The 27,711-nt window shown below is 36.1% G+C and overlaps 1 protein-coding gene across 1 annotated transcript in view; it reads left to right on the top strand.

Moving 5' to 3' along the window:
* The window catches only part of LOC102431010 (cGMP-dependent protein kinase 1-like), a gene marked incomplete at its 3' end in the record, with an annotated part of 335,328 nt that overhangs the window by 234,088 nt on the left and 73,529 nt on the right, over window positions 1-27,711 (top strand). Inside the window, exon 7 of the mRNA XM_023744824.1 lies at window positions 10,228-10,302. Within this exon, the coding sequence (XP_023600592.1) occupies window positions 10,228-10,302 (75 nt within the window). The remainder of the gene's footprint in view (window positions 1-10,227; window positions 10,303-27,711) is intronic.

Below are 27,711 nucleotides of genomic sequence, written 5' to 3'. Positions count from 1 at the left end.
ATGAGATTTGTCTAATTTCTTCTGCTTTTAATTGAGATGAAAGGTATGCTACATTTTCAGATCCTTTCTTTCACTTTAATTGCAATTGGGATTCATGAATATAAATCCCATTATAGTCTACATTACCCTCATTTCATGTCCTATATGTTGCTAATGATATATTGCTAAGTGTTTCAAATTATTTCACCCATATTTATACCAATGTATGTCTTCATTAGGACCCAAAATTTAAATAAAGAGTTCATTATAACTAAACTTTGGTCTTAAAAGTTCACCATTTAATATAGGTGGATTCTTAAAGAGGTACATAGGACTTTCAACTCATATATCTTTAATTTTAAATACAACTTTGCTTCAGAAGACTTAAGTGTTTGCCTATCTTCTTGTCACACAAAGAATGAATGAATAAGTAATTAAAAGAATGAATCCACTCATGTATTCATGAATTCATTTCAAATTTCTCTAACACACAAGGCTATATTCTAGTTCCTAAAGAGTTACTAACGAATAAGGTAGACTAGGTCCATGATCTCATGAAACTTAATTCTAACCTGGGGAAGACGACAGATATTTAAACAAAATGCTTTCAGCAAGTGCTAAGTGCTGGGATGGAAATAAAATGGGTTAAAGTAACAGAGAATAGCAGCAGTAAGGTTTGGGGATAGAGGCTCCTTTGCAGTGGTCAAGAAGACACCCTTGAGCTGAAACCTAAATGACATTAAGAAAAAGGCATGCAAAGAGTTAGAGAAAGAATGTTCTGGGGAGCGGTCAATGGCAAATGTAAGCTTGATGTATTCGAGGTCAGAGGAAGTACAGTGAGAGAAATCAGAGAGACTGTAGAGGAGTAATGTGATCTGACTTATGTTTAGAACAGATGGATTACCCTGCCTCTGTGAAATGACAGAAATGGTAGTAAAGGAAACGCAATTATAGAATTCCCAAGAGAGAGGAAGGTGATTGGAAACAAAGTAAAAAAGAGAAAGGGGGATATATTTTAGATCATTGAAGTCAGGATTACAGGATTTTGTGTTGGGTGAGGGGAAGAAAACAGTGTAGAACAAGGGTCTGCAACCTGTTTCCTGTAAAGGGCCAATACTAAGTATCTCCAGCTTTGCAGGCCACACTGTCTCTGTTACAACTAGTTAATCTGCTGTTATCTGTAAAAGGAGCCATGGACAATATATAAAAGAATGAATGTAGCTGTTTTCTGATCAAACTTTATTTACAAAACCAGGCATGGGACAGATTTGGTTCATAGGCAGACGTTTGCTGACCCTGATCTAAAATAACGTCTTGAAAGAATAAGACAGGTGTTCTCTTACCATGGACAGACCAACAGATGCTGTGAGACCCCAGCTCTCACATTAGTGCCACGATAAAGGATACAATGGAGAAAGTAGAGACCCTGGACGTGTTGGAGAGAAGCTTTCACTGTCCAGGGAAGCCCTTCCCCCTCTCCCATTTCCCAGGTCTCTCTCCCCTTTAGCTGAAGTAAACCAGCAGGTGCCCAGATTATCTTTGTTTTGACTTCTTTTACTATCTATCTATATATGGTAGAGCAGCCAAATTTAGGTGATGGATTTGACATATTCAATGCTTTTTATCTGTTATGATGCCAGGCACTCTATTTTGTATGTAACTGCACTTCTAAATATTTTCTATTACAATTATGTTCATGTATTAAAATTTTTTATTTGTAGCAATAAATTCTATAATATGCCATTTATTCTTTTAACTTTTCTCTCAAACTATATACAGAATTTAATGAATTTCTGTATTTTAAAAAAACCCACTAAATTAAATATAGGGTGATTAAATTCATGGACTAAGGATACCTTTAGGTATTATAAAATTGATGGAATAACTACTTCATTAAGATCTTCAATAACCACTTATAGAAATTGCTAAAGTAATTACTTCATTAAGCTCTTTAATAAGCACTTATTGAGTGTATTCTGTGTGCAGACACTTCACTAGCACTAGGGATACACGGTCAGGAAAAAACAGACGTCCAAGAGTTCATTGTCTAGTGAAGGAGACTGACCATAAACTACCAATCCCAGACCTGTGCGATGAGTTCTCCGAAAAGGCAGCCACAAGGTGCCAGGCGGGATTCAGAAAGAGCCATGTAAGAGAGGGTGGGAGAGAGGTGAGTGGTCCAGGACAGTGCTTCTCCAAGGACCTGTGCTCAGGGCCAGTTCTGTTCTATTTTAATGTCCATTCTGTCGTAGACAGATGCTTTTATCAAATAAAATACAAATAGATTGCTTTAAAAGGGTATAAAAATAACTGCCTCCTTTCAGAAATATTAGATTGAACATACATAAAATTCTATGTCGATAAAAATATCAGAACAAACATAACACTGGATAAAAGGAATTACTGCAGTTGATCACATTGTCATCGAAAGTATGTGTATAAACAATCAGAAAGAATGGCTTTTACGTGTATTTTGCAGTCACAACAAAACCAAAATTTACGAGTGAAATAACAATTCTCTGTCCTAACTGAAATAGGTGCACTTTGAAAGAACAGTGCGTAGTCAATATTTATGCTTACTGTGCCAAATGTGCCTGTTTCTTGCTTGTTAACTTCTCTGACTTAGGTTGGATTGATGGAAATACCACTTGCAGAGAATAATGTGAATCTAAACTGTTTTATGATTTGTTTGATACACTCAGAGTAGAGAAGCCGGACTCAAAAAAGAGCCTTGTAGGAAATGGAAAAAGTGATTTTTAAAATTATTTCAACATACTTAGGATATTCTTTTCTTTTCTTCCCACCCAAAACAGAATAAGCAGTGTTCTATTTTCATTAATCCCTCATTAAATTATAGCCAGTTCTATCAACTTATCCTGTAATGTTAAGGGTAAATTATCTTTCAATAAAAGAAATAGATTCTGAATTTTGTACACTCTGGGTTACAGTTAGCAAACTAATCTCCCATGCAGTTTGTAGCAAATATTTTTCACCTCATGACTTTGACAATAACTAAACAGGTCTATATCTTGTTCAAAAATATGAATCCACCGAGCTTGACCTTGGATATCTCAGCAATGTCAAATTGCTATAAAAGTTTCTAAACTTCTCCACTTAATCTCTTCACAGACCAGTAACAGTTTACCAGTCATACTATGAGTAGCACAAACTACAAAATATTCCTGAATTCAATCATGGTTAGGTAAAAGTGAATCCTATATAATAAAAGGGTAATATGCAAATTGACCTTCATGGCTGAACAACCGGGATGACTGGTCACTATGACACGCACTGATCACCAGGGGGCAGATGCTCAATGCAGGAGCTGCCCCCTGGTGGTCAGTGTACTCCAACAGGGGGAGTTCCTCTCAGCCACAAGCTGGGCTCATGGGGAGTGGGCCTAAGCTGGCAGGTGGATATTCCCCAAGGGCTCCCAAGCTGCCAGAGGGATGTCTGACTGCCAGCTTAGGCCCAATCCCCGGGGAGCAGGCCTAATCAGGCAGGTGGACATCATCCAAGGAGTCCCAGACTGCGAGAGAGGGCAGGATGGGCTGAGGGACTCCCCCTCCCCTCCCCCATCCGTGTGCATGAATTTTTGTGCACGGGGCCTCTAGTTAAATATAAGAAACTTGCATATAACTATTTAAGATAGACTATTTACAAATTAAAAATGTTTTTTTGGGGGGAATCTCAAAATACATGTTTTAAAACAGTATCTCTTTCATAATTCTTTAATAAGATGTAACATATTCTTAACAGTTATAGATTAAAAGTCAAAGCCAGAAGATATTGTAAGAGCTTCAACAGTAAAATTATTAGATAAACAAATAAATAATATTGAGACATTTAATAATATTGAGACATTTAGTCCACATAATCAGGCATGCCCTACACTGAGTTTTTTTTCTTCATTTAACTATTAGATTGTTATTGTATAAGCACAAAAATAGCCTAAAGTCAAATAAGCACTAAAACAGTACAGTTCCAACTTTGAAATAACATTGAAAAATGTCTAGAAGAATATATGCCAAAATATTAATGTTTAGCTCTGGGCTATGACATTACAAATAATCTTTTTATTCTTTGGAGTTTTTTAGCGTCTTCCAAAATTTCAACATATTACCTTTGGGATCAGAAAGAAAAAAAAGTAAAAATTAAAAAATATACCATGTCATTGACTAACATAAGAAGCCTTATCAACTCCACAAGGCTCTGCCTTAGAGAAAACTAACTATATAAACATATTAAACATAAAAACTTAGTATATTTTATATGAATTTTTCCTCAAAAATCACAGCAAATAAATAGGAAGCATTTCTGAAATCAATTCTTAACTTTTGATTTCCTGGTCACTAGGCCAATTTGGATCATTATTTTAAAATGTCAATTCTTTTAAAGCGTGTAATTATAATTAGAAAATGGTTTAAATTAAATGTGTTATTTGTAATCAATTTTCCCTAATGAATAGCCCCAATGATAGAAACAGGATTATTGTTACAAAGGAGAGATAACAAAATGTCTAACACTTTGGTTGGTGTGTATAATATTCTCTTGCAAATATAAACATACTAGAGGCCTGGTGCACAAAATTCGTGCACAGGGGGTTGTCCCTCAGCCCGGCCTGCACCCTCTCCAATCTGGGACCCCTCGGGGAATGTCCAACTGCCCGTTTAGGCCTGATTCCACAGGGACATCCAGCAGTCGGACATCCCTCTCACAATCTGGAAACGCTGGCTCCTAACCGCTTGCCTGCCTGCCTGCCTGATTGCCCCTAACCACTTCTGCCTGCCAGCCTGATTGCCCCCTAACCACTCCCCTGCCAGCCTGATTGATGCCTAATTGCTCCCCTGCTGGTCTGATTGCCCCCAACTGCCCTCCCCTGCTAGCCTGATGGCCCTCAACTGCCCTCCCCTGCCGGCCTGATGGCTCCCAACTGCCCTCCCCTGCCAGCCTGATTGCCCACAACTGCCCTCCCCTGCCCTGACCTGCCTCCTCCGCCGGGCCCTGCCTCCACTGTCATGGCCATCTTGTGACGGCCATCTTGTGACAATGTGAGGGCGTGATGCGTGAGGGTGTGACAACCACCTAGGGACAGGCTATTATTAGTATAGATGTGCAAGAATAAGGAAAACACTGTTAAGAAAACCATTTGCTCATAAAAGTGTTATTACTTTCTCTAAAATTACTATCGTATAATTTGAGTTGATGATAATCTTTGTATAGATGCTAGAGGCTTCCATCCGCTGTTCACCTCCTACCTTGTATTTTAATCCCTTGTTTTATCTCTAATATAAGGCTATACTTTTCTTAAGGGTGTATCTTACTCTCTTTGCATAATCCACAATAGCTTGAGCCATTCCTTATAGATAGTCAGCATTGCATAAATACATATGGTGGGTGGGTGGATAATTGACAGAACTTGGATGTTGTTTGGTTTTACTGTATTTGGGGTTCCTATTCCCTCTGAGAAAACATATATTCATTTGGTTCTTGATAATATGATCAATGAATAATTATGACTTTGCTAGTTATAAATAAAGCAAACAAAAAATAAACATAAGCGCCTTTACCTGAATCCACAAAATGGATGAACAGATTTTTCTCGATTCAAAGTATCAAAATAATGAAGGATGCCTCTAAAACAGAGGTTCTCAACCTGTGGGTCGCCACCCCTTTGGGGGTTGAATGACCTTTTCACAGGGGTCGCCTAAATACATCCTGCATATCAGATATTTACATTACAATTCATAACAGTAGCAAAATTACAGTTATGAAGTAGCAATGAAAATAATTTTATGGTTGGGGGTCACCACAACATGAACTGTATTAAAGGGTCGTGGCATTAGGAAGGTTGAGAACCACTGCTCTAAAATCTTGGACTTAGCTAAGTAGCAAGAGCCCCAACTAATTTTGGACACTTTCTCATTCCTTTGAGTAAATACATTTTAAGGGACTTAGCCAAGATTCAGGTTAGGAAACTCTAATGAGCTGTAATTTTATACACCTTTCAAATTAAGAGGGTTTTCTCAGGAGTTTAGGCAATGCTTGACAAATATTTTGCTTAACACCATTGAAATATTTGCAATAGTTTTCTGGTTTAAGATTTTACTCTTACCTCATTTTGACTTAATTTTAACTGTTAAGAATAGATTACCACCCTAGCAGGTTTGGCTTAGTGGGTAGAACAGCGGCCTGCAGACTGAAGGGTCCTGGGTTTGATTTCAGTCAAGTGCACATGCCCGGGTTGCAGGCTCCATCCCCAATAGGGGGTGTGCAGGAGGTGGCCGATCAATGATTCTCTCATCATTGATGTTTCTATCTAACTCCTCCCTCTCCCTTTCTCTCTGAAATCAATAAAAATATATTTTAAAAAAATAAAATAAATTACCATCTTATTGAAGGATGTAATCAAGAAAAGAACTCGTGTTGAGATTTTTTCTCACATCCTGTTTTGAATTTGAAAAAGTTGCATTTTAAACATTTTCTTACCAGATTCCTGAATAATATCGTGGAATAGAGGATAGGAAATCATGAGGACTAAATTGACTAATATAAGTGATTGAATGCATACATAATATATGAATATAAAAAGTGCTTTATAAACTACAAAGTGAAATATCAATGCTGTTATTTTCTTAGCAGCATGATAATGCTGGTCTCTGAAATTTGGACTGCCTATTTTATAAATAATACCCTGTTTCTCTCTAGATGAAGTCTCATCATATCACAACTGAAGAACAAAATTATACACTTTTAGTCATACCACTAAGTAATCAGCTCCCTTCAGAAGAATGTTTTGGCTTAATAATGAAAACATCAGTAAATGAAATTACTACCCACTGAGTTACTGTCACTCGAATGTTCTAAAACAGGCAAATTTCCTAGAATGAGAAACACAGCATTTTGAATGTTATTTCTTTAAAAAAAATGGTTTTATTGATTTTAGAGAGGGAAGGAGAGGGGGAGAGAGAAACATCCATTGGTTGCCTCCTGCAAGCCCCCTACAGGGACTTGAGCCCACAACCCGGGCATATGCCTTGAATAGGAATTGAACTGGTGACCTCTTAGTGCAGGGACGATGCTCAACCACCTGAGCCACACAGGCCAGGGCTAAATGTTAGCTATTAAGAAAAATTTTTATAAATAACATTCTTAATGTGAAAGGATCATCATTTATCCAGCCATTTTTTCCTCCCTCTCCTCCTTCCCTTCTCTCTTCTTCCCTCATTCCTCCCTCCCTCCTTCCTTCTTTCTTTTCTACCCCTCCTTTGCAAGTATGTTTAAATTAACAGCATTAAACATAAAATAGATTTTCCATTTGCTCTTATACCTCCGTGTACTCAATGAATAACAATTTATCTACCTCATCAAAACATTCTGTCAAGGCTTGTTAAAATTGGATTTCACACCCAAAGAAAAGTAGCAGGAAAGTGCCTCATACTTAGTGTGCATGCAATAAGGTTTCCTTAAACACTCTGTGTTAAAGTCTTTTGCCCACTAATGTCTTCTTCATTTATTCTGAAATTATGTCTAGAGTATAGGTAAACCGGCTATTTTATTTTATGGTACTAAAATATAACTCATTCGTGAATTGTTAGTTTAAAAATAATTTCATGATTTTCCTATAGTCTCTTATATTTGTTATAGTAACTGATACATAATATTTTAGTGTTTCTGCTCATTCAGTTGAAGTTTTCAAATCATTTCATCATAATCCCTCTCCAAATAAAGCATCAACAAGTCTTCTCCTTCAGTATTCAAGAAATGTCAGAGGACCTGAGTAAATATTTAAAAAGGCATCTGATACTTACAGGTAATAAGTTTCCAAATGTGTTTGATGAGGTCCACACAGATAGCAGGTGTTCCTACAGATATTAGTGTGAGGGAAAACCGAACCACTAATTAGTGCCTACTTGCACCAGGAGGGATGTGTTCTGTAATGTCATCAATTATGTTTAGCAAGATAAATTATTCAATGATCAGTGCCGGACACACAGGAACTTCTTAATATAGCTTGAAAATCCTACATTTTCTTAAAACTCTTAGTTAAGTATGATGCTTGATCTCTTGTGAAGGAGACTTAGAATTCAGGATGCATTTGTTGCCTGTTTTGAAAAATATTATTTAGTCAGGATTGCTTTCTAAGTAAAGATTATTGATTCCTTGGGCCTCTGTCTGGTCATTTTCTTTTTGTATTAGAAATAATTAGTGTAGCCCTGGCCAGGTAGCTCAGTTGGTTGATTAGGTTATCATCCTGATAGGCCAATGTTGCAGGTTTGATTCTCTGGTCAGAGCACATATAAGAATCAACCGCTGAATGCATGGATAGATAAAACAATGGATGGAGATCTCTCTCTCTCTCTCTCTCTCTCTCTCTCTCTCTCTCTCTCTCTCTCCTCTCCCCCCATTCCCCCATCTCTAAAATCAATAAATAAGAAGTTTTTTTAAAAAAACATATTGTATTTAGCCAGCATTAGTTACCCTGTCCCCCAGATGAGATCATCATATAAGGGCTTGAAATAACAGCTACTCCCCCAACCACAAATCAGTCCTAAGCAGACTGTCAGGTTCTTCTTTATAGGTTTTTTTAAAAAGTTTATGTTAAAGTGACTAAACAATGTTTAAATTTAAATCAGCAAACATCCTACTATGTTTGAGAACCCGAGTATCCATATTTTCTTGTTTTAATACCACATACAAAGCCATCTGCATGCATTAAGATAATAGAGGTTTAAATCAAACTGCAATTTCTTTCAGCACTTTAAAACTCTCCACACGTACCTCAAATATTGTTAGAAAAGTGACAGTTATCTTCAAGACAGTCAGGGATTAGGTGGGAGCTGTAGTATAGGTATCTATACTAATAAAAGCCTATGTGGTCATCATGCACTCACACCGTGATGCCCTCACGCCGTAACAATCCATCACCAGGAGGCTGTGTGTGCAGCGGGTGCACGCGGGTGGGCAGGGCTGTGTGTGCGGAAAAGTGCGCACAGGTGGGCGGAGACTTGACGCTGCATGTGCGGTGCAGAGGCGGTCCCGCGGCTCCAGCCTACCTTTTTGGGGCAATCCATTGAGGAGCCCCAGATGGGTGGGTGGGGCCTACCTTTTTGGGGAGATCCATCGCGGGGCTCCCACACTGTGAGAGGGCACAGGCCAGGCTGGGGAGCCCCCCCCCCCACCCCGCCCCGCCTCAGAGTACACAAATTCTGTGCACCGGGCCTCTAGTAAGAGTATAAGAGAGAATGGCCACTCCTTCCCTATCAGTCTTTTGGTTGCATGACTTTAGGTCAGTTTCTTAACCTCTCATTCCTTAGTATCCTCATCTACAAAATGGGGATGATACTAAATCATAGGATATCTGTAACTATTGAAGTATTTGTTACTACATGTAAAGTGTATAGAACAATACCAGCAATGTAAGCACCATGTAAGGGAGGGCTCTGATGATTCTGTAAACACAGACTTGCCTTTTGTTTCTTCATTCATTATAGTTCAGTGGTTTCCAAAATGTAGTGTGCATAAGAGTTACTGTATGTGTTACATTCGGTAATTTTCAAGAGTCATTCCTGTGTGTGTATTAATTTGTTCCAACTCTGTAATATTTTATAGATATATAAGAGACTTCACTATATAAAGTAGATCTGAACATAGAATATTAAATAGATAGGGTTTAAGCAGATACATTACTCTTCTCAGTTTATGCTAAAGTCAGTCCTTCACTTCTCCAGAACGAGATGATTTTTCTATAATTCTCTCCTGTTAGTTCTTATTTTGCCTTTGAAGATTATTTTACTATTTCACGTAGAGTTAATGATTCTTATTTTTTTAGTTTGTTTCAGAATTGGAATGCAAATATGTTCATGAGAATTAAAAGAATAGTGCCTGGAATACACTAGGCATTTAATAACTAATAGGTCTTGTTATTTCACCATTGTAATCGACTTATTAACTTTATCATATGTATCAGTGTGCCATAGACTTTATTTCACCCAATTCTTTGAATATCGGCTTTTGCCAGCTATGGTTCTCAGTGGTGGGAACTACAGAAATGAACATGACTGAAGAGGTCCCTGCTCCCAACGAGTTGATATCATTATCTGATATGTGTATTAATAATGTTTCTAGGTTAAGTGTTTTAATTTTTATTAGATCCTTTTAGAGTGTTTTGATATATCATTGACTAGGTTGTCATTGTTACAGCTTCATAGAGGATTTATGCTTTTCTCTATGTTTTGCCTCTAACAGCTCTTTCAAGCATTTGATTGGAGGATTGGAGGATGTTTCTAATAAAGCATATGAGGATGCAGAAGCTAAAGCAAAGTAAGTGACATTTTTTCCCCTTTGGCCTTAATCTTAATATAAAAAGTGATTTTGAGTAGAAATAAGATAAAATGTTTGCTTGGACTTAACCAAGTCCATCACTCTGATGGGAAGAAACTATGTAAGAAGAAAGAGAAGCAAACCATTCAAGGTAATTACTACGTAGTATTCTTACTTTTGTATGGAAGATTATCTCAACAAAGAAAATGGTTAGTTTAAAATTCAACATAAAAATTGAGTGTAAACACATTATTTCTCCCACTGAAAATACTTTCTCAATGAATGGTTGTTGTGTTCAATAGTTGTTTGTGAAATTGTATGAAAAATAATAAGGCTGGAAAATATTTTCCTGAGTGAATACATCATTGCTTTACATTGATCTTGGGTGGCACTGTTTTCAGAATGTTATGAGGTAGTACATATCCCACTAATTTTCATTTTTGTAAAACAAAATACAATTTTCTCTCCTAGAATAACTTGCTTTAAAACACAGCTTTTTTTTTCCTTACAAATATTTGAAGTAATTCCACATTGGCTTTTTCTGCAAAAATTGTAGGTTACTTTTTAAAAATTGTGATCTATATAATCCTCCCCTTCTGTGATGAAGTAATTTGAGTAAAAATAATTTTGTATTTGATATCATACAGGATACCTGAAAGATTAAATCAACAAAATGTATCAGTAAATAGATAGTTCAGGGGCAGAATTTGATTAGTTGGTTTTGTGATAACCTAAAACCAAAAGAAATAAAATATTTTTTGTCTTGATAATCTCTGAAGATGAAAAATTTGGTCTAGTTCTAAAAAAAGTCAAAGGTTGTATTGGTTTTTTTTAAACTTAAAGTATTCTTTGATCTACTTCTCTTTCCCTATTAAACTTTAGACCTATTCACTGATTAAAGTTTTTGCATAACTTCGATTTCCTCTACTCAGTGATGAGGCTGGTCACAGGCTTGCACTTGGTCAGTGATGGAAAGCGATTGTGAGCTAGTTGCATCCTCCTCGGTTTGCTCTTGGCTTTGCAAAGATAACTGTGTGCATCTCATGAATTCTGGGCATTTATGGGTTCACTTTCACATGTTTCAACTAAAGATAATAAGAAAACAAACTCACTGAGATTCAGACTCAGACAATTAGAAAGAGGGGTGGTGGCAGTTCTTTATGTTGGCAGAGAGTCAGTCAGTATGTGAAAATATGGCCCTGAACAAGGGCCGGAAGCCTCGGATCTGCTCCTGGCTCTCTGATTTCCAACCAAGTGATCTTTGTCAGAACTTACATCTCTCTTAATCTCATTGTCTTACTTTAAAATGGTATTTTTGTTATTTAAATGATGGTGACACAGAAAAATACTTTGTAAATTATAAATTGTATTGTCGTACAAGTAATCATTAGAAACATAACCTAATGCATTAGATATATGGTTTGATTTGCAGATAATATTGCATATCTATAATGTTAAATAGTTTTATCTGTAAGAATTTTCTAACATTATGTAGGCAAACTACTCTCACTCTGATAGCATGTCAAAAAATTAAACCCGGTCTGGAAAATATTCATAAATATAATTTTTATTAAAATATTATTATTTAGTTAAAAGAAAGTTTAATTATGATTAAACTTTTTGAACCAGTGAGTGGTTCAAAATATTGCTATTTGACCATAAATTTGACAGCATTATAAAGTAGTCATTATATATTTATACTTGAATTTTAAAAGTAAGATCAGTTTGAATTTTTTTATTTAGTACTAAATCCAAATGACTGCATAATCCACATTTCTTAATATTTATAATTATTTTAAAAATGGGAATAGTTTGATGAAAAAAAATGTAAAACCACTAATCCAAATTCTAGGGAGATTGATAATGTAACCTTTATTCCTCAAAATAGCCAAATAAATAAATACATACATAAATACATAAACACAAACTAACATACATATTGAGGGAGGTGTACATATGCCTTTAACAGTATTAGCACTTTATAGCTTTCTAATAATTCATATATGAAGATTTCTAAAGTTGGTAGCATCTTTTTAATTAGATATCCTGTCACTCAAGAGAGGTAAATTGTGAATTATTCCCCAGGGAAAGCTTTTTAGTTGAATTAACAAGGTTAAATAAACTTCAATATGGGTTAATAGTTTTGTCTCTCTGTGTTGGATTTTTTTCATCTTAAATACAGTAAACCTTCACTTTGTATTTCAGGAACTTATAAGGTTTGCCAACATTGCAGAGATTAGGGCAAGGATATAATTTCTTCCAAGTATCATTATAATTCTGTTAATACTACAATATTTTTAAATAGATCACAAACCCTGTGCCACTTAGAACTGAACTGCTGCTTTGGCTCTACTGTGTAAGCTTTATTTTTTAAAGGTCCCCTAGCTTTTGCAAAATTCATTAAAGGTAAGATTAGTATTTCTTAAAATCCAAGTAAAATGATCATATTATTTATCCATGTGAAATTTTTGTTGGTAGCGTCTCACTAACATGCCTATCTGGGTAAAAAGGAAAAAAAAAGTACTGACCATAAAGAACGATTCAGTTGAGACGTTTTGAAACTCAGTTGTGTGGAACAGTTATGCTATTAGCATAATAGGTACCAGTGGCCTAATGAGTCACACAATGAAAGATCATCCCTTTGAGAAAAACCACACCAAGCATTCAGCTCGAGTGGCTGGTCCAGGAAGCTCGGCTTGTGAGAACTATCCTGGGGAAATAGTTCTCAAAACTCCCCATTGTGGGATATGTGCTCCCAGCCTATCTAAAGAGATGCATTTTCTACAAAGGAAATGATTCTTGACAGAAACTTTGCCTTTATGGCATGTTTAAGCATCTCATAATTGCTGCCAACAATCCACTAAGGGCTTCTCTTCCTAAATATGAAGTTGTAATCACAAAGACATTAGGAGAGACAACACCAGATCACGCTAAAGATCCTTAAACCTCACTTAGAGTAGAAAGTAGCATGTATGCTGAAAGATACACACTATTTCCCTTTGAGAATATGCACTCATTTAATAAACATTTAGAAACATGATGGGTTAAGGATTATGCTTTACAAATAGAAAACTATTTTCTAACGTGGAGAAATGTGCAGTTTAGTAGAGAGAGTGATGTATACCTCAATGATTATGTTCACTGTTTAGTTCTAAGAACAAAATATGATACTTACTGTGATATATCACTATTTGGGTGGTGAGACCTTTCTCCGCATCTATACCTTGTCTTGTAAAAAACATAACCATCTAGAAATATCAAATAGAAAACGTAAATGTTTTACTTCACTACAAGTATTTCTGATATATGAATACAGACTATTTCTTAAAAAATAAAATATGTTTTAATTATTGGGGTAACATTAATTAGTAATATTATATGTTTTAGGTGTATAATTCTATATATATCATCTGTATATTCTAGTGTGTGCCCACCACCCAAAGTCTAGTCTCCTTGTATCACCATGTATATGACACCTTTTACCCTCTTCATCCTCTCCCCACCTTCTTCCCCTCTAGTAACCACTATACTGTTGTCTTTGTCTATAAGTTTGTTTGTTTGCCTGTGGCTTTCTGTTTTATATCTCACATATAGGTGAAATCATATGGTTCTTGTCTTTTCCATCTGACTTATTTTCCTTAACATGATACTTTCAAGATTCATCCATGTTGTCAGAAATGGTTGAGTAGTATTCTATTATATATATATGTACCACTTCTTCTTTATCCACTAATTCTTTCTCTGTCTTGCCTATTGTAGAACATGCTGCAATGAACATAGGGGTACTTACATCTTTATGAATAAGTGTTTTCAAGTATTGGGGGTAGATATACAGAAGAGGGATTCAAGTTATACTATCATTGATGACTTAATGGCTAAATATTGTACTCTGAAGTTATAAGCAAAACAGCTCTTTCTCTGAATAAAAACATATCTACTGATATATATTTATTTGTCAACTTAGCTTTCTAATTATAATAGTTGATAATAAAAATATTTCATATAAAAATTGCACTATAATAAGGTGATTTACATATGCCACAGCTATATTTCCAGGTTATGGTCATGCAGAGGGGGGGGGGGAAGTCAGTGTATTGTTTATAATTATGTCTATTTTTATTAAAATGTTTATTTTCACTTTAATAGAAATAATATAATAAGGTAGATAAAAATCACAGTCTAAGTACAGCTATAAAAACTGTTACTATGTTTTACAATTATAGTGCCTTTATATTCTACTTTTTTCATTTTAACATCCATCATGTTATAAATATTTATAATGCTATTATATACACTTAATTGATGTCATTTTGGTGGCAATCTGAATGAACATATAGTATTTTAGACTGATTCAAGTTTAGCCTCATTGATGCAATTCAATGTGCTTTTGAAAATGTCAATCACTTCTTTAAAAAAAAGCAGCAAACAACAAAAAACAGCTTCAAATTGCTCCCATATAGAAGCACGTTTGAAATTATTTTATGTCATAACTTTCATAGAAAGTGGGTACAGCATATTGTGCCAATTGGGTCAGCTGCCCTAGGCTCTATCCTACTTCTCTGAAAGCTGAAGGAATCCATATGTGAGCCCTCTTGTTGGGCATCCCTGATAGCTACATGAATATCTATCTGTAAATGTATTTATTATGACCCAAATTGGTGATTCTCGATATTGTTTCCCAGGAAGAACTTTCTCATGGCAAAATCTATGTAAACCTCCAAATGGTATAGTCAGGTTTGTAAATCTACGCACCACTTGTTAAAAACTCAAATTAAAGACTGCCTATAATTACTCTGCAGCACTTCATGCACCAACATTACTCATGTTCATTCACTTCATCATATGCATTCATTTATCTGACAAATATTCTCTGGGTGCCTACAAAGTACTACCTATAAAAGAGTGAATACAATGGACATGACCTTTGCCTTTATGGTGCATATGGCTCAGTGGAGAAGAGACACAAATTAATCTTTCTAGAAAGGCTTCCCTGAGGAAGTGACATTTTGACTAGATTTGAGCTGAACTTTAAAGAATTAGCTGGTACCGGTTAGGCAGGAATTAGTTGGCATTAGCTGGGCAAGGAAGTACAGAGAGCATTTTAGACAGAGAAACAGTATGTGCAAAGCCCCCAGTAGAAACTATCATAAATTCAAGCAACCAAAGCACCAATAAGGCTAGGACCTAAAAATGTAAAGGCAAAGATTAAATAAATGCTAAGAATTTAGGGTAATCACTTCAGGCTCTAAGCTAGCAAATGAATTGAATTGGTTTATATTATAAATGAATATTCTTTCCTCCAGGATTGGAGGAGTGAAAAGTGAAAGCAGGAAGAACAACGGAAATATTTTCCAGGTAAAAGCTGATGGTAGGCAGGACTAGAGAGGGCAGTGTGAGTAGAGAAAAGCATTTGAGACATAGTTGAGTGGCAAAGCCAGCAGGTATTATTAAGGAAATAGATATTGGTCATGAAGGGAGCAAGGTCAAGGAAGATGCAGAGACTTGGGGTTTGGAGATCAGAGGGAGCTGATGGCATTCACTGAGATTGACTGTATGGTTACCAGGTTTGGAGAGTGGTTTGGCCATGAATAGATTTTTTGCTCAGGTTAAATAAGAGGTGCCTTTGAGACATAGTTAGGCAGCCAATAGGTGTGGCGCTCAGAGGAGAGGTTGGTATTCATTTGAGAATAATGAGCATTTAGAATTCAGGGGTGGGCAAACTTTTTGCCACAATGGGTTCTTAAACTGGACCGGAGGGCCGGAAGGGGGAGGATTTCACACACATTCACACACACACACACACACACACACGGAGAGTTGAGAGAAAAAGCAGTTGCATCACACAAGACAATCACTATGTTTCAAGAATGAGGGAGGAGAGAATAATATTGTATGTTGAGAGTTTTAGGGTGTTGGTTAACAAATGCCAATTGGATTTATCAAACCACTGCTTCATTTTCATTTTATGATGGAGTCATAGGAATTGAGTCCCCTAACATGGACTGAAAATGAATCGAAATTTAAAAGAAAAAGTGTCAGTGAGCTTATACAAAATCATAAGAAATTTAAATTAGTCAGAAATGTGTAATGAAATATTATGAATCTTCAATATTGAGAGAGATGTGAACATGTTAAACTCAGCAGCAAAGGAGAGAGGGAAAGACAGAGTTTCAGCTGAGGCAAGTGGGTCTCAGGTCCCTTTAACTTTTGTGGATGAAGGCAGACCTCTTCAAAGGGCAAGTCAGACCAGATCCACGGGTAAATTCACACCACTCTCCAATGTGATTTCTTTGTTTAGGGTTTCCCTTTTCTAATATTCCTTGGGTTTTAAATATTGTCCTCTCTCTGAAGAACCTGTAAAAATTAAAAATTCTCCTAAGAGGAATTCATTTTTCCCCTAACATCATATCGTAAATTTGTACATAAACTCCTTTTCATCCAGAGATAACATGAGTCTCTCTCTGGGCACAAAGAGGTGGAGGGTCACTGAGGAAGGAGGCACAAATTGGCCAAAGACTTAAAGACCCAACTTGAAATCACCACTTTTGCTACCCTACTCTCCTCACTGTGCACCACCAAATTCACTTATTCTCTGCTTTCTCCGCAAATAAAGGAGTTTCATGATATATTTTCATAATACAGGAAGAAAAAATAAAATAAGCAAGAAACACAAAACTATGGTAGGGAGCCGGAAATAAGACTAGTATGCAAAGCAGGTCCATATTATCAGTGCACAAGGAAAGAGTGGCACACAGCTTGGTCGGAGTGGCTCAATTGATGGAGCATCGCCCTGTGTGCCGAAAGGTTGCTGGATCTAATCCAGGTCAGGGCACATACCTGGTTTGTAGTTTCAATTCAGTCCTGGTTGGGGCACATAGAGAAGGCAAATGAAGGTTGTTCGTTCATTCTCCCTCTCTCCCTCTCTCCCTCTCTCCTTCTCCCTCTCCCTCTCCCTCTCCCTCCTCTTGTCCCCTCCCTCCCCCTCTCTAAGCAAGTCCTCTGGTGAGGATTAAAAACAAAAGAAAAATGATGTACCAGAATAAAAATATTAGAGGCACCAGGGTTGACAGCACCAGGGTTGGCTGTGATTGACTGACACTAAACAATGAAGTCCCACGGTCACTGCAAAATGATAGAGAATATTGCTGTATACTCTTTTGACCTTTCAATTTAGTCCAAATAAAATGTTTACAACTATTTCCATAATTAGTCCTCATTGACTTAAAGCTCCTCCTCTGTTTACAAGTTCATTTGCAAAGGAATGTTTTAATCTGTCTGATATTTTCCGGATTATTTTTGGTGTGAGCCTCGTTGGACACCATGTGTCTCATTACATTTCATGAGCAGGGACAACCCTTTAGTTGAGCACTCTGCTCGTCATGGGGCGGTTGCGCTGTGCTCTTTGACACACTGCGGGACCTGCCAGTGTTGCTCCAGCCTTTGAAAATCCACTCATCAAATGCATCTCAAAACACATGGGCTATGCAAATCAGAGCAGACATCTGTATTGTTTGGTAACATCTTCTCAAATGCCCCAGGGTTGTCTGGCATCTAAAAAACACAATTTCAAATGCACAATCAGACACACATGCTGTTGCTCTCTGGAACACCCTGACTTTGAAATTCTGGCTTTTCTTATTCATGTTTTTCTGCCAGGCATTTTAGAGTCACGAACTTAGTATTCCCACAATCTTATCAACAATTTACTTAAACTAACTTGGTCTTGAACTAAGCAATTCTCAGGGAAATGAGCCTGGAAAATTATTTTTCCCTCCATGGAAAGAATTCAAGTGAACAAATACCCTGTTCCAAAATGGGACCATATGCCAATTAAATGGGGGGGCGGGGGGGGAGGATGAGAATGGCATTATGAAATAGCCCTCAAACCAGAATTAGAGCTTGCTGACCACTTCTAGGGTTGGAATCAGAAGACAGTCCCATTCTCTAAGCAATAAGTGTTCTCCATTTTATTGCAGGGCAAAGCATAGGAGACTTGAAAAATGAGCAGCACTTGGCCCTGACCTAATAAATTGGCTTTTAGCTGTGTAAGAGCTGTTGAAATGCCTGAGTACACGTAATCAGGCCAGGAAAAGGTATAGAATAGTTGTTAAGGCCACCCATGCTAACAGATTAATACTTCAGCGTGATTTGTGACTACAGAGAGCACCAGAGTAAATTTATCTTTTAAGTGCAGTGAGACTGACTGGGTGGCTCTCTTAAAAAATGTGTTTCAAGATAAAGTTACTTGGCCTTGGGTAGGAGTGTGGTGTTTTTTTGTTTGTTTGTTTGTTTGTTGTTTTTTCTGCTTTATTAAAAATATTAAAACTCTCAAAGGCCATTTGCTAATTTTCTTCTTGCAGCTCTTATGTTTAAGACTCCCTCGGTAGCAAGACTTGATAAAGGCGAATCCCCGTATGTCCTTGCATGCAACCTTTTCTAATTGACAGGGCAGAGGACTAAAGATAATTGAAGATGCTAGTGCTGCCGACTTGCTCGGTGGGTGCAGACAAGCCATTTGATTGCTAACTCCGTTTCCTTTTTCTGAAAAGAAGGATGATTCCTTTTCACGGTTGTCATAACAACAGTGGACATTTCTTTCAAAACATGAAGAGCTCTTTAAATCCTAAGGTTAATTTGGAACCAGATGGTGATTGGGTCAAACTTCCCAGAGCCCCAGATTTTCACAGAAAAGAGAACCACCCGGTGCATGTGTCTGTTGGGTACGCTGCCATCCTTAGAGCCTATTGTGATTTGATACTTTTTTTTTTAAAGCAGAAAAAAATAACGTCTATAATATGAATATTAGGTCCCTTTGTGTTGTCAGCAGCTTTAATGGAAAAATAACAATATTTGGCTAAAATACTTTGTCTTCTTTAGTGAAGACCATCTCTCTCACTGGCGTGAAGGTAACATATAGAGCATAATTCTCATCCTGCTTTACATATAAGGTTGGGCCATTCTAGAAAGAAAACCATTGAATCTAGTGAGAGCAAGCGAGGTGAATGCTCAGTGCTATAGAGGGTTTTCTGGAGAGGCCTTGCTCACATAGCAAGAGTAATATGCCTTGGGGAGACCTGGGCCTTAGTCACAGCACTGGCACTAACTTCTCCTTGTGAGCTTCTGCACAAGATCTAGAGCCTGGCGCCTAACATCTCTGGAACTGTTTCCTAATCTGCAAAATTTATAATCTTGAAATCCTTTCATGTTAAATGCTTAGAACGTGGAAGTTTGAAAGCCATTCTTTGAGAAGCTTCGCTACCTTTTATATAAATAGTATTTTTACCTATGCTGTTTGGTAAATGTATCTTGAAGAGATCCTGGTGGTTGTCAATAGACAACAGACTCTTAAGAATAAAGGGATAATTTGTGGGTCTCTATTCATCTTAGAATCAGAAAGTATTGCTGTTAGAGCTTACTTTATTTAAAATATTTAAATTGAAAGTCATGTACTTTTGCTTGACGTACGTTTTGATAACTCATAGTCGTTAAATTCGCCTTTAGAAACAGAGCTGTTTTTACTTTCATCATTATACGTATAATTTTCTCTTGCCAATGTGACATTTAGATATGATAATAAGCAGGCTGTCATTCAATAAAAAGCCATTAGAAAATTACAGAGTACCTTTGAAACTGGAAATGTTATACCAATATTGCCCTATGAATTCTTCTAGAAAGGAATGATTTTTTAAAATGATGAATTAAAACAGCAGTTTAATCTTGATACAATAAATATAACATAGCATGTTAATTTACACATTTGAATTGTGGTCTGCGGAAGAAGAGATATAAGTGAAGCATGACTGTTGCTCACAGCTATTTGCTTGTATCCCACCACCTCCCTCCAATGCATAAATTGCGAACATTAGTCAACTTTATAAAGTGTTCTAATTACTTCAAGCAACTGGCCTATTCCCTAGTAAATATATCAGACATGTAAGGATATAAAACAAAAGCTGCTGTTCTAATATTCAAACACTATTCAAATGTATTAGACAGCCTAGATAAATTAGTGATTGAGCATATTGGATAGCAATAATTCTAATATCCTTGACAAGGAGATAAAGTTTTCCTAAAATGACGACCTAAGACCACTTTCAGTGTAAGGACTTGGAAAATATGACTTGTCGGGTCTATAAGTAATTCCCTATCAGCTTTGCTAACTTTTTTAAATAAAATAACCCTGATTTTTTTAAAGCTTGGTGTGCATATTATGTTAGTAAAATTGGATTATCAAAATACCCTAATTTAGTAAAACGTACATTGTACTGAAAACAATCTTGTTCAAGGAGCTATTCTCTAAAATCAAGGTCCCTTGCTGACCACAGTACTAACAGATTAATTTTGGACACTCTTCTGGGTGGTGCTCATGGTTTTTACTCTGAAGTCTCTTGATTTTATTATATTCCTAGGATAATTAAATTAACAATGAAGAATATGCCCTGAGATAAAAAAGGCCAGTGATAAGATCTTTTTTAAACAGACCAAATGATAGCGCTTTTTTGAGTGATGGAATGAAGGAGAATATATAAGCCCTTACTTTGGAAAGCTCTTGAGATGCATGTTGATTAACAAGTATTCTTTTAAAAGGAGAAAAATCATTAAAATCACTTGAGTGATTAGAACAATAACTTCACATGCCAATGTCTATGGAGGAGTAAGCAGGGAGTGGGAGGAAACAGGAACATAAGAGCAACATTTACCATTTACCAAAATGTGATTTCCATGCCTCAGTTTTTAAGAACCAAAGATACAATAATTATATTAAACAGTGTGTATTTTTCTAGCTCATATTTTCAACTGTTTATTGCAGGTGAGCCACACTAAGAAATTATAAAAGTCAGATGAAAATATTTCTTCCTCTAAGAAACACAAGATGTTCCTAACAACTAAATAGATATTGTTCAAAAAACAGAAATAATCTTACCTCACTGTTCCTTATTATGACCAAAGGCAGACACACTGTCTGTTTTATATAATTTTCTTTTATTTACACTATTATTTAAATGCATCTGTAATACTGTACTTTGTTAATGTTTTCCTTTTTAATGGTGTCACTAGTCAAGTAAATAAAAATGAAATAGTTAATAAGAAATTTATTTTATCAGATTTGGCCACTTTTAGCTAACAAGAATTGTAATTTCATATGATTCCACCTATGATTTCATAAGTAATTTGTGAGGCTGTGACTACTACAAGTACTTAAGACTTAAGCCACTACGGTCAGATCATGCTACACTATTCAACTGTAATCCACACCTTATCATTTTAATATAAACATTAATACCTAAATCAATTTATTCATAAGCTTATTTTGTGAGCTTTAGCCTTTCGCTACTTTTCTCATCTTGGAAATGTTGCACAGATGAACATGTAAACTTTTCAGCCTCAGCACTGTGGACTGAGCTGGATAATTTTGGGCTGGATAATCCTTGGTTTTGGGAGGCTGTCCTGTGCATCACATTATGCTTAGTACATCACTGGCCTCTACCCACTTCGGAGCTGTTGACCCACAGCACTTCTGATGCCAAATGAGTGGGAGTTTTCCACACCAACAACCAGTTCTCCAACTCCCTGGATGCCAACTGAATGTCCTACAACACAATCCAATTCTGACACTAACTACCTGGAATTAGCTCAGACCTCATAGGTGAAGTGTTTAATCCCACAAAACCACACCCACTTCAGACAACAGTCACAAATCTTAGATTGCCACCTCTGTTTCTGACCAACCCGTTATAAATCACAGGGATTCCCATGCCTTTTGATAGGTTCTGTAATTTGCTAGAATGGCTCACAGAACTCAGGGAAACAGTGTACATAACATGAATGGTTTGTTATAAAGGATACAACCCAGGAACAGCCAAATTGAAGAGCTGTATAGGGCAAGGTATGAGTGGTTGGGCACAGAACTCCCACGCTCTCTCCTTCCCAGCACTTGATGTATTCATCACCAAACATCTACTAACCCCATTGCTTAGAGTTTTGTTTTGTTTTTTTAAGAGGATTTCATGATGCAGGCAGAATGGACAAAATCACTGGCCATTAATGATTGAACTCAACCTCTTGTTCTTACTCCTCCTAGAGGTTGCAGACGTCGGGCTAAGAGTTCTAACCCTCTAATCATGCCTTGCTCTCTCTGATGACCAGCCTCCATCCTGAAGTTATCTAGGGGCTCCCAACCACTAGTCATCTCACTAGCATGCCAGAGAGACACTTGCAGAGATTCCAAGGGTCTTAGGCACTGTGTGCCAGGAACCCGGGACGATCCCATACCTATTTCCCATTATATCACACCATTAGATGCCAGCAGCATATGTCCCCTGCTAAATCATGACAAACAAAAATATGTTTAGACATTGGCAAATTTTTGCTGGGATGGACAATGGGGACAGAATCATCCTGGTTGAGAACCATTGATATAAATAGAAGACCAAAATGCAAAATTATTGGGGTGGGGGAACACTAAAATTATATTTAGGTATTATACATGTTTTATAAATATGATATATATGATAGTAAAACTGTATATAAGGTACGGAATTTTATCAAATGTTGAAAATGTTGAGCCTTACTTTCCCACAGTTTCACTTCCAGGAAAAAAGGTTAGGTGCAATAAAGTGTCTTAATTGGCATCAGACAAGGATTTAAGCTTTAGAAGGGCAGTTTGCCAAAATTATTATTAATTCAAAAGCAGAAGCAGAACTACATTATACAAAACAACTTATCCATATTCAACTAATATTTTTAAGTTTCTCCCTAATACTCAAGAATATATATATATATATATAGATATAGATATATTCCTTCAAAGAAGCAGAATTTTTCACCATTATGGGAGATTTCACAGGCTCACCAGGAAGCTAATACTTGGTTGTTGAAGATGTTTGAGTTGGTAGATTTTCTGGAGCTGGGAAAACACTCAGTCTCAGTTTGTTCTGCACATTGTGAACTGACATTTTTCACATTAAATGCTAAGTCACCATAACAGTCTCAAATGTAATTACTTTGTGTATAACACAATGAATTTTCTTTCTACTCATATAACCCTCTGGATTATAATAATAGTAAAGCATGGCATTGTGTTTAGAAAACACAAAAACAGATATTAGGTAAAATGAACATCTATAATAGAGGGCTGGTATTACACTGGAAACACAATACAACTGTTTGTTGTAAAATTGAATGCACTACAAAAGAGAATGAATGTGCTGCAGGCAAAAATAGAGGTGCGGTTGAGAACTCGAAGTCACAAATTTGACAGTCTTTTCAAATAGCAGCATTTTTACCTTACAAGTTCTGTTGACATGTTTTCATTAACTTTTATAAATAAAGGGCATGACATTCTTTCAATATTACCTTTGTGGTAATCACAAACAATAGATTCTGCCAACACAATGGTATATTGTCCTTCTGCTTCCAATTGGCATGATTACTATTCCCCATGTTCTTCCAAGAGCCAAACACTGGTCAATTTGACTCCTCAGTGATTGAGGAAATAGCCAGAAACCATTAGACCACCATGTCAATCCATAGGTGTTGTCATCTTTATGTCCTTAGATGCCGAAAGTGGACATTTGAAATACAGAGAATGTTGGAATTTCTGTGCAAGGGAAGAAAGTTAGCAAGGAATGGGAATACATAGGATCTGGGATTGTTAAAAAGAATCCGAGGAGGGAGAATAATATGTTAAAATAGTAGACTACTGATATTATTATAAAAGAATAAGCCTTTAGAGTGTTTTTCAAACTTGACTACAAACCACCTGGGGGTTGTGAAGTACTGGATTATACCAGCATTTTTATTATTGCAGAGTGCCTGGTATAGAGCAGTACTGATGTGTGAGTTTTATCCATATGTGTAGGCACGTGCATGTGTGTGTGTGTAAGGAATGGGTATGATGAAAGATTTATTACTTAGTGTGACTGTAGTAAATTAAAAGTTTGGAAACTAATATATCAATATAAATTCATCCCTCCCAATTCAGTTGTACTGTTCATTATAATTTCAATTTACTTCTTAAAAATAGATGGCTTCTATTGTGTGCATGCAAAAATTATATTTACCTTATGGCTACAGACTACACCTTGTTGGTTAACTAAGTATCTTCAGAATGTGTGCATTGACTCTAAAGAGGAGAAGACAGAAAAGGGAGAGGAGCAAGTGCACATATTTCAATATGCGAAGCACATGTCAGTCTAGTGATGGGCTGATAGAGTCATTTCCATGTTCAAAGGACAGTGCATCAGTATTGTGAAGAATTAAGTCATTTTTTTAGTTCAAATATACCAAACATATAGTAGGCAACGAGAACATAAAACGAAGGATATGTTCTTTCCTCTTAAGAAACAAAATCAAGTATATATAGTAATTATATTGTTGATGGTGGTGTTATTTAATAAGAGGGGAAATATGAAATGCTATATGAGCTCTTAAAGGGGCATCTATACCAGCCTAAGGATTTATCTATTTTTACCAAAACATTCCTCTGTATAAAGGATAATTATAGGAATAATCTCAAGCCAAGGGAGGGTTTAGTTAGGTGTAGATTTGTTTGCAAATACCTATGGATTTTGCCATCTTTAGTGTAAGATGTGGCTGTTGACAAAGTTTTAATTAAGTGTAGTTTCAAATTAGCTTTGGATTAGCAGTTCTTTCCCCCTCCTGCGTAGCTATATATTTTTGACTGGGGAGGCTGAATAAAACCTAGGGTTTCACACATTCACCCCAGAACCCGCAGGTCCTAGTGGATTTATTTCTGTTTCCAATAATCAAATTTATTGATTACAAGCCTTCACTACATTTAAAAAAGTGACCCTGAGCCAATTGTAATATTTGGATTCTAGAGGTACAGCAAAGCAAAAAATACTTATCATGCCCTTGGGGGCTACTGTAGACTTTTTAGAGTCACCTCTGAATGACAAGTTCTCTCATTTATATCCTTAATCTATGTCTTTGAATTTGAAAGCTGTAATAATCCTATAATAACCACAAATCCTTATCAAGAGATTTGTGGTTTACCTCTGTGTTTATTAAAGATATAAACAGTATTTATTAGCTATAAAATAAATTGCATAAGCCCCTAATCATGAAAACTCTCAACAATCAGAAGGTTCAAGTAGTCCAAGTTAGTTTTGCTCTAGTGGATACTAATGATAGAGCCAGGAGGATCAGGTCAAACTCATGTTTCTAAACTATAAAACAGAGCATTATTAATATCCAGGACTTTGTTCTACTTCTTTGGAAATTAATAATTTTTCAATATAACTTTTATAAAATAAAGACCGGTTAAAGGGCTCAGCCCAACCAGTGTGGCCTCAGTGGTTGAGCATTGACCAGTGGTTCTCAACCTTTCTAATGCTGCGACCCTTTAATACAGTTCCTCATGTTGTGGTGACCCCCAACCATAAAATTATTTTTGTTGCTACTTCATAATAATTTTGCTACTGTTATGAATTGTAATGTAAATATCTGATATGCAGGATGTATTTTCATTGTTACAAATTGAACATAATTAAAGCATAGTGATTAATCACAAAACAATATGTAATTATATATTCAATATGTGTTTTCCTATGGTCTTAGGTGAACCCTGTGAAAGGGTCGTTCGACCCCTAAAGGGGTCGTGACACACAGGTTGAGAACCGCTGGCATTGACCTATGAACCAGGAGGTCATGGTTCCATTCCTGGTCAGAGCACATGCCCTGGTTGCAGGCTCCATCCCCAGCAGGAGGCATCTGATCAATGATTCTCTCTCATCATTGATGTTTCTATCTCTCCCTCTCCCAAACCAATAAAATGCTCAAATAATCAAAACAACCCAAATACCAAAGGATCTAGAACATTTACTAGTAAATATATCCTATTAAAACAAAATATAGTATAATTATTAATGAGGTAAACAAAAGAATTAAAAGCACTTTATTAAATATTAAAATGCTGTATAAATATAAGATAATCCTGTTTTCAGATTTTAATAATTATAAATGTAGTGATAATTAATTTAATAATTATAAATGTAGTGATAATTAATGACAATTATCAACATTTGTTGAGCAGCATTTATTATGTGCCAGGGTTTAGGTTAATGATCTCATTTAATCCCAACAATGAGGCAAATATTCTTATTTTACCTAATTTTACAGATAAGGAAACAAGCCTAAAAATTTAATCCTCAGGTCATGCAAGTTGTCAATAATTAGATCAGGAATTTGCACTGGTTACCAAATGCCTGCTGCCAAAGCCCAGTTGAGAAATATTAGATCCCTAATCATTTCACATGCATATTTTCATGAGATAAATTTTTGGAACTTGTTATTACTCAAATTTTCAATCACTGAAGGTAGTGTAATGAACTCTTTTTCTATAAACATTACCCAGATTCAACAGATCAATTTCTTTGCCACAGTCACTTCATCTAATTCTTCTTACAATTGTTTTACTGAGATATTTTAAACAAGTCACTAACATCATATCATGATATCTAAATACATACTTTCATATGTATCTTCTAAAAATAAGGATACTTTTCTACCTAACCACAATATCATTATTGAATCTAATAAAATGAATATCTAGTCATTACTCAATTTTCCTCAATGTTCTCAAATACTTTTTATGGCTGATTTATTTGACTTGGGATCAAAACAAACCATATACATGGCATGTTGGCTCTGTCTCTTAAATCTCTTTTAATCTAGAAGAGCCCCCTTAATAGTCCTACTAGGTTGTTGAAGAAACTGGATCCCATTATCCTGGTATAGACCCCCACTTCACTTTTGTCTCATTGATTTTAAATGGTGTCATTTACCTTGTCTCTATCCTCTGTATTTCTTGCAAAGGGTCATCAAACCTAAAGAACTGATTCGATTTATGTTCAACATTCTGTGGCAAGAAAACTAAATAGGAAATGTAGTATACTTCAATATTCCATCATTACAGGAGGCAAATAGTGCCTGGTTGTTTCCCTGATAGCTACTTGAATTTGGAACAGTGGCTTAGAATGTACCAGCCTAATCCTTTCATTGTAAGGTCTCCTATCAACCTTTTGTTAAATGCTTTGATACCAATGATGATCATTGACTGAATCCACTAGCTCATTAGGCTTTTAACATGATCATTATCAAATTCCACTACTCTTTCAATATCTATTAACTGGAATTCTTTTCTAAAAACACTCTGCATCATCAACTAAGAATCTGATAGACTGTTTCTTCTCATTCTCTTAATTCAAGACAGGTAGGAGGAAAGCGTTTTACTGTTTCCCATTAGTTTCCAGAGTAAGGAACTGGGGCCTTGGTCACTTCTTAGTGACAAATAAGAGTTTTATTTTCATTTTATGTTTTGCTTGTTTTTTCTTTTTTTGTATCATTACTATACATCATGGATGTTTATACATTCAGTGTGTCAGG

This window comes from Myotis lucifugus, unplaced genomic scaffold (genome assembly GCF_000147115.1).
Source record: "Myotis lucifugus unplaced genomic scaffold, Myoluc2.0 scaffold_488, whole genome shotgun sequence".
Classification (NCBI taxonomy): Eukaryota; Metazoa; Chordata; class Mammalia; order Chiroptera; family Vespertilionidae; genus Myotis; species Myotis lucifugus.
Note: the sequence above shows the minus strand (reverse complement) of the source record. Positions and strands in the feature narration are given on the sequence as shown.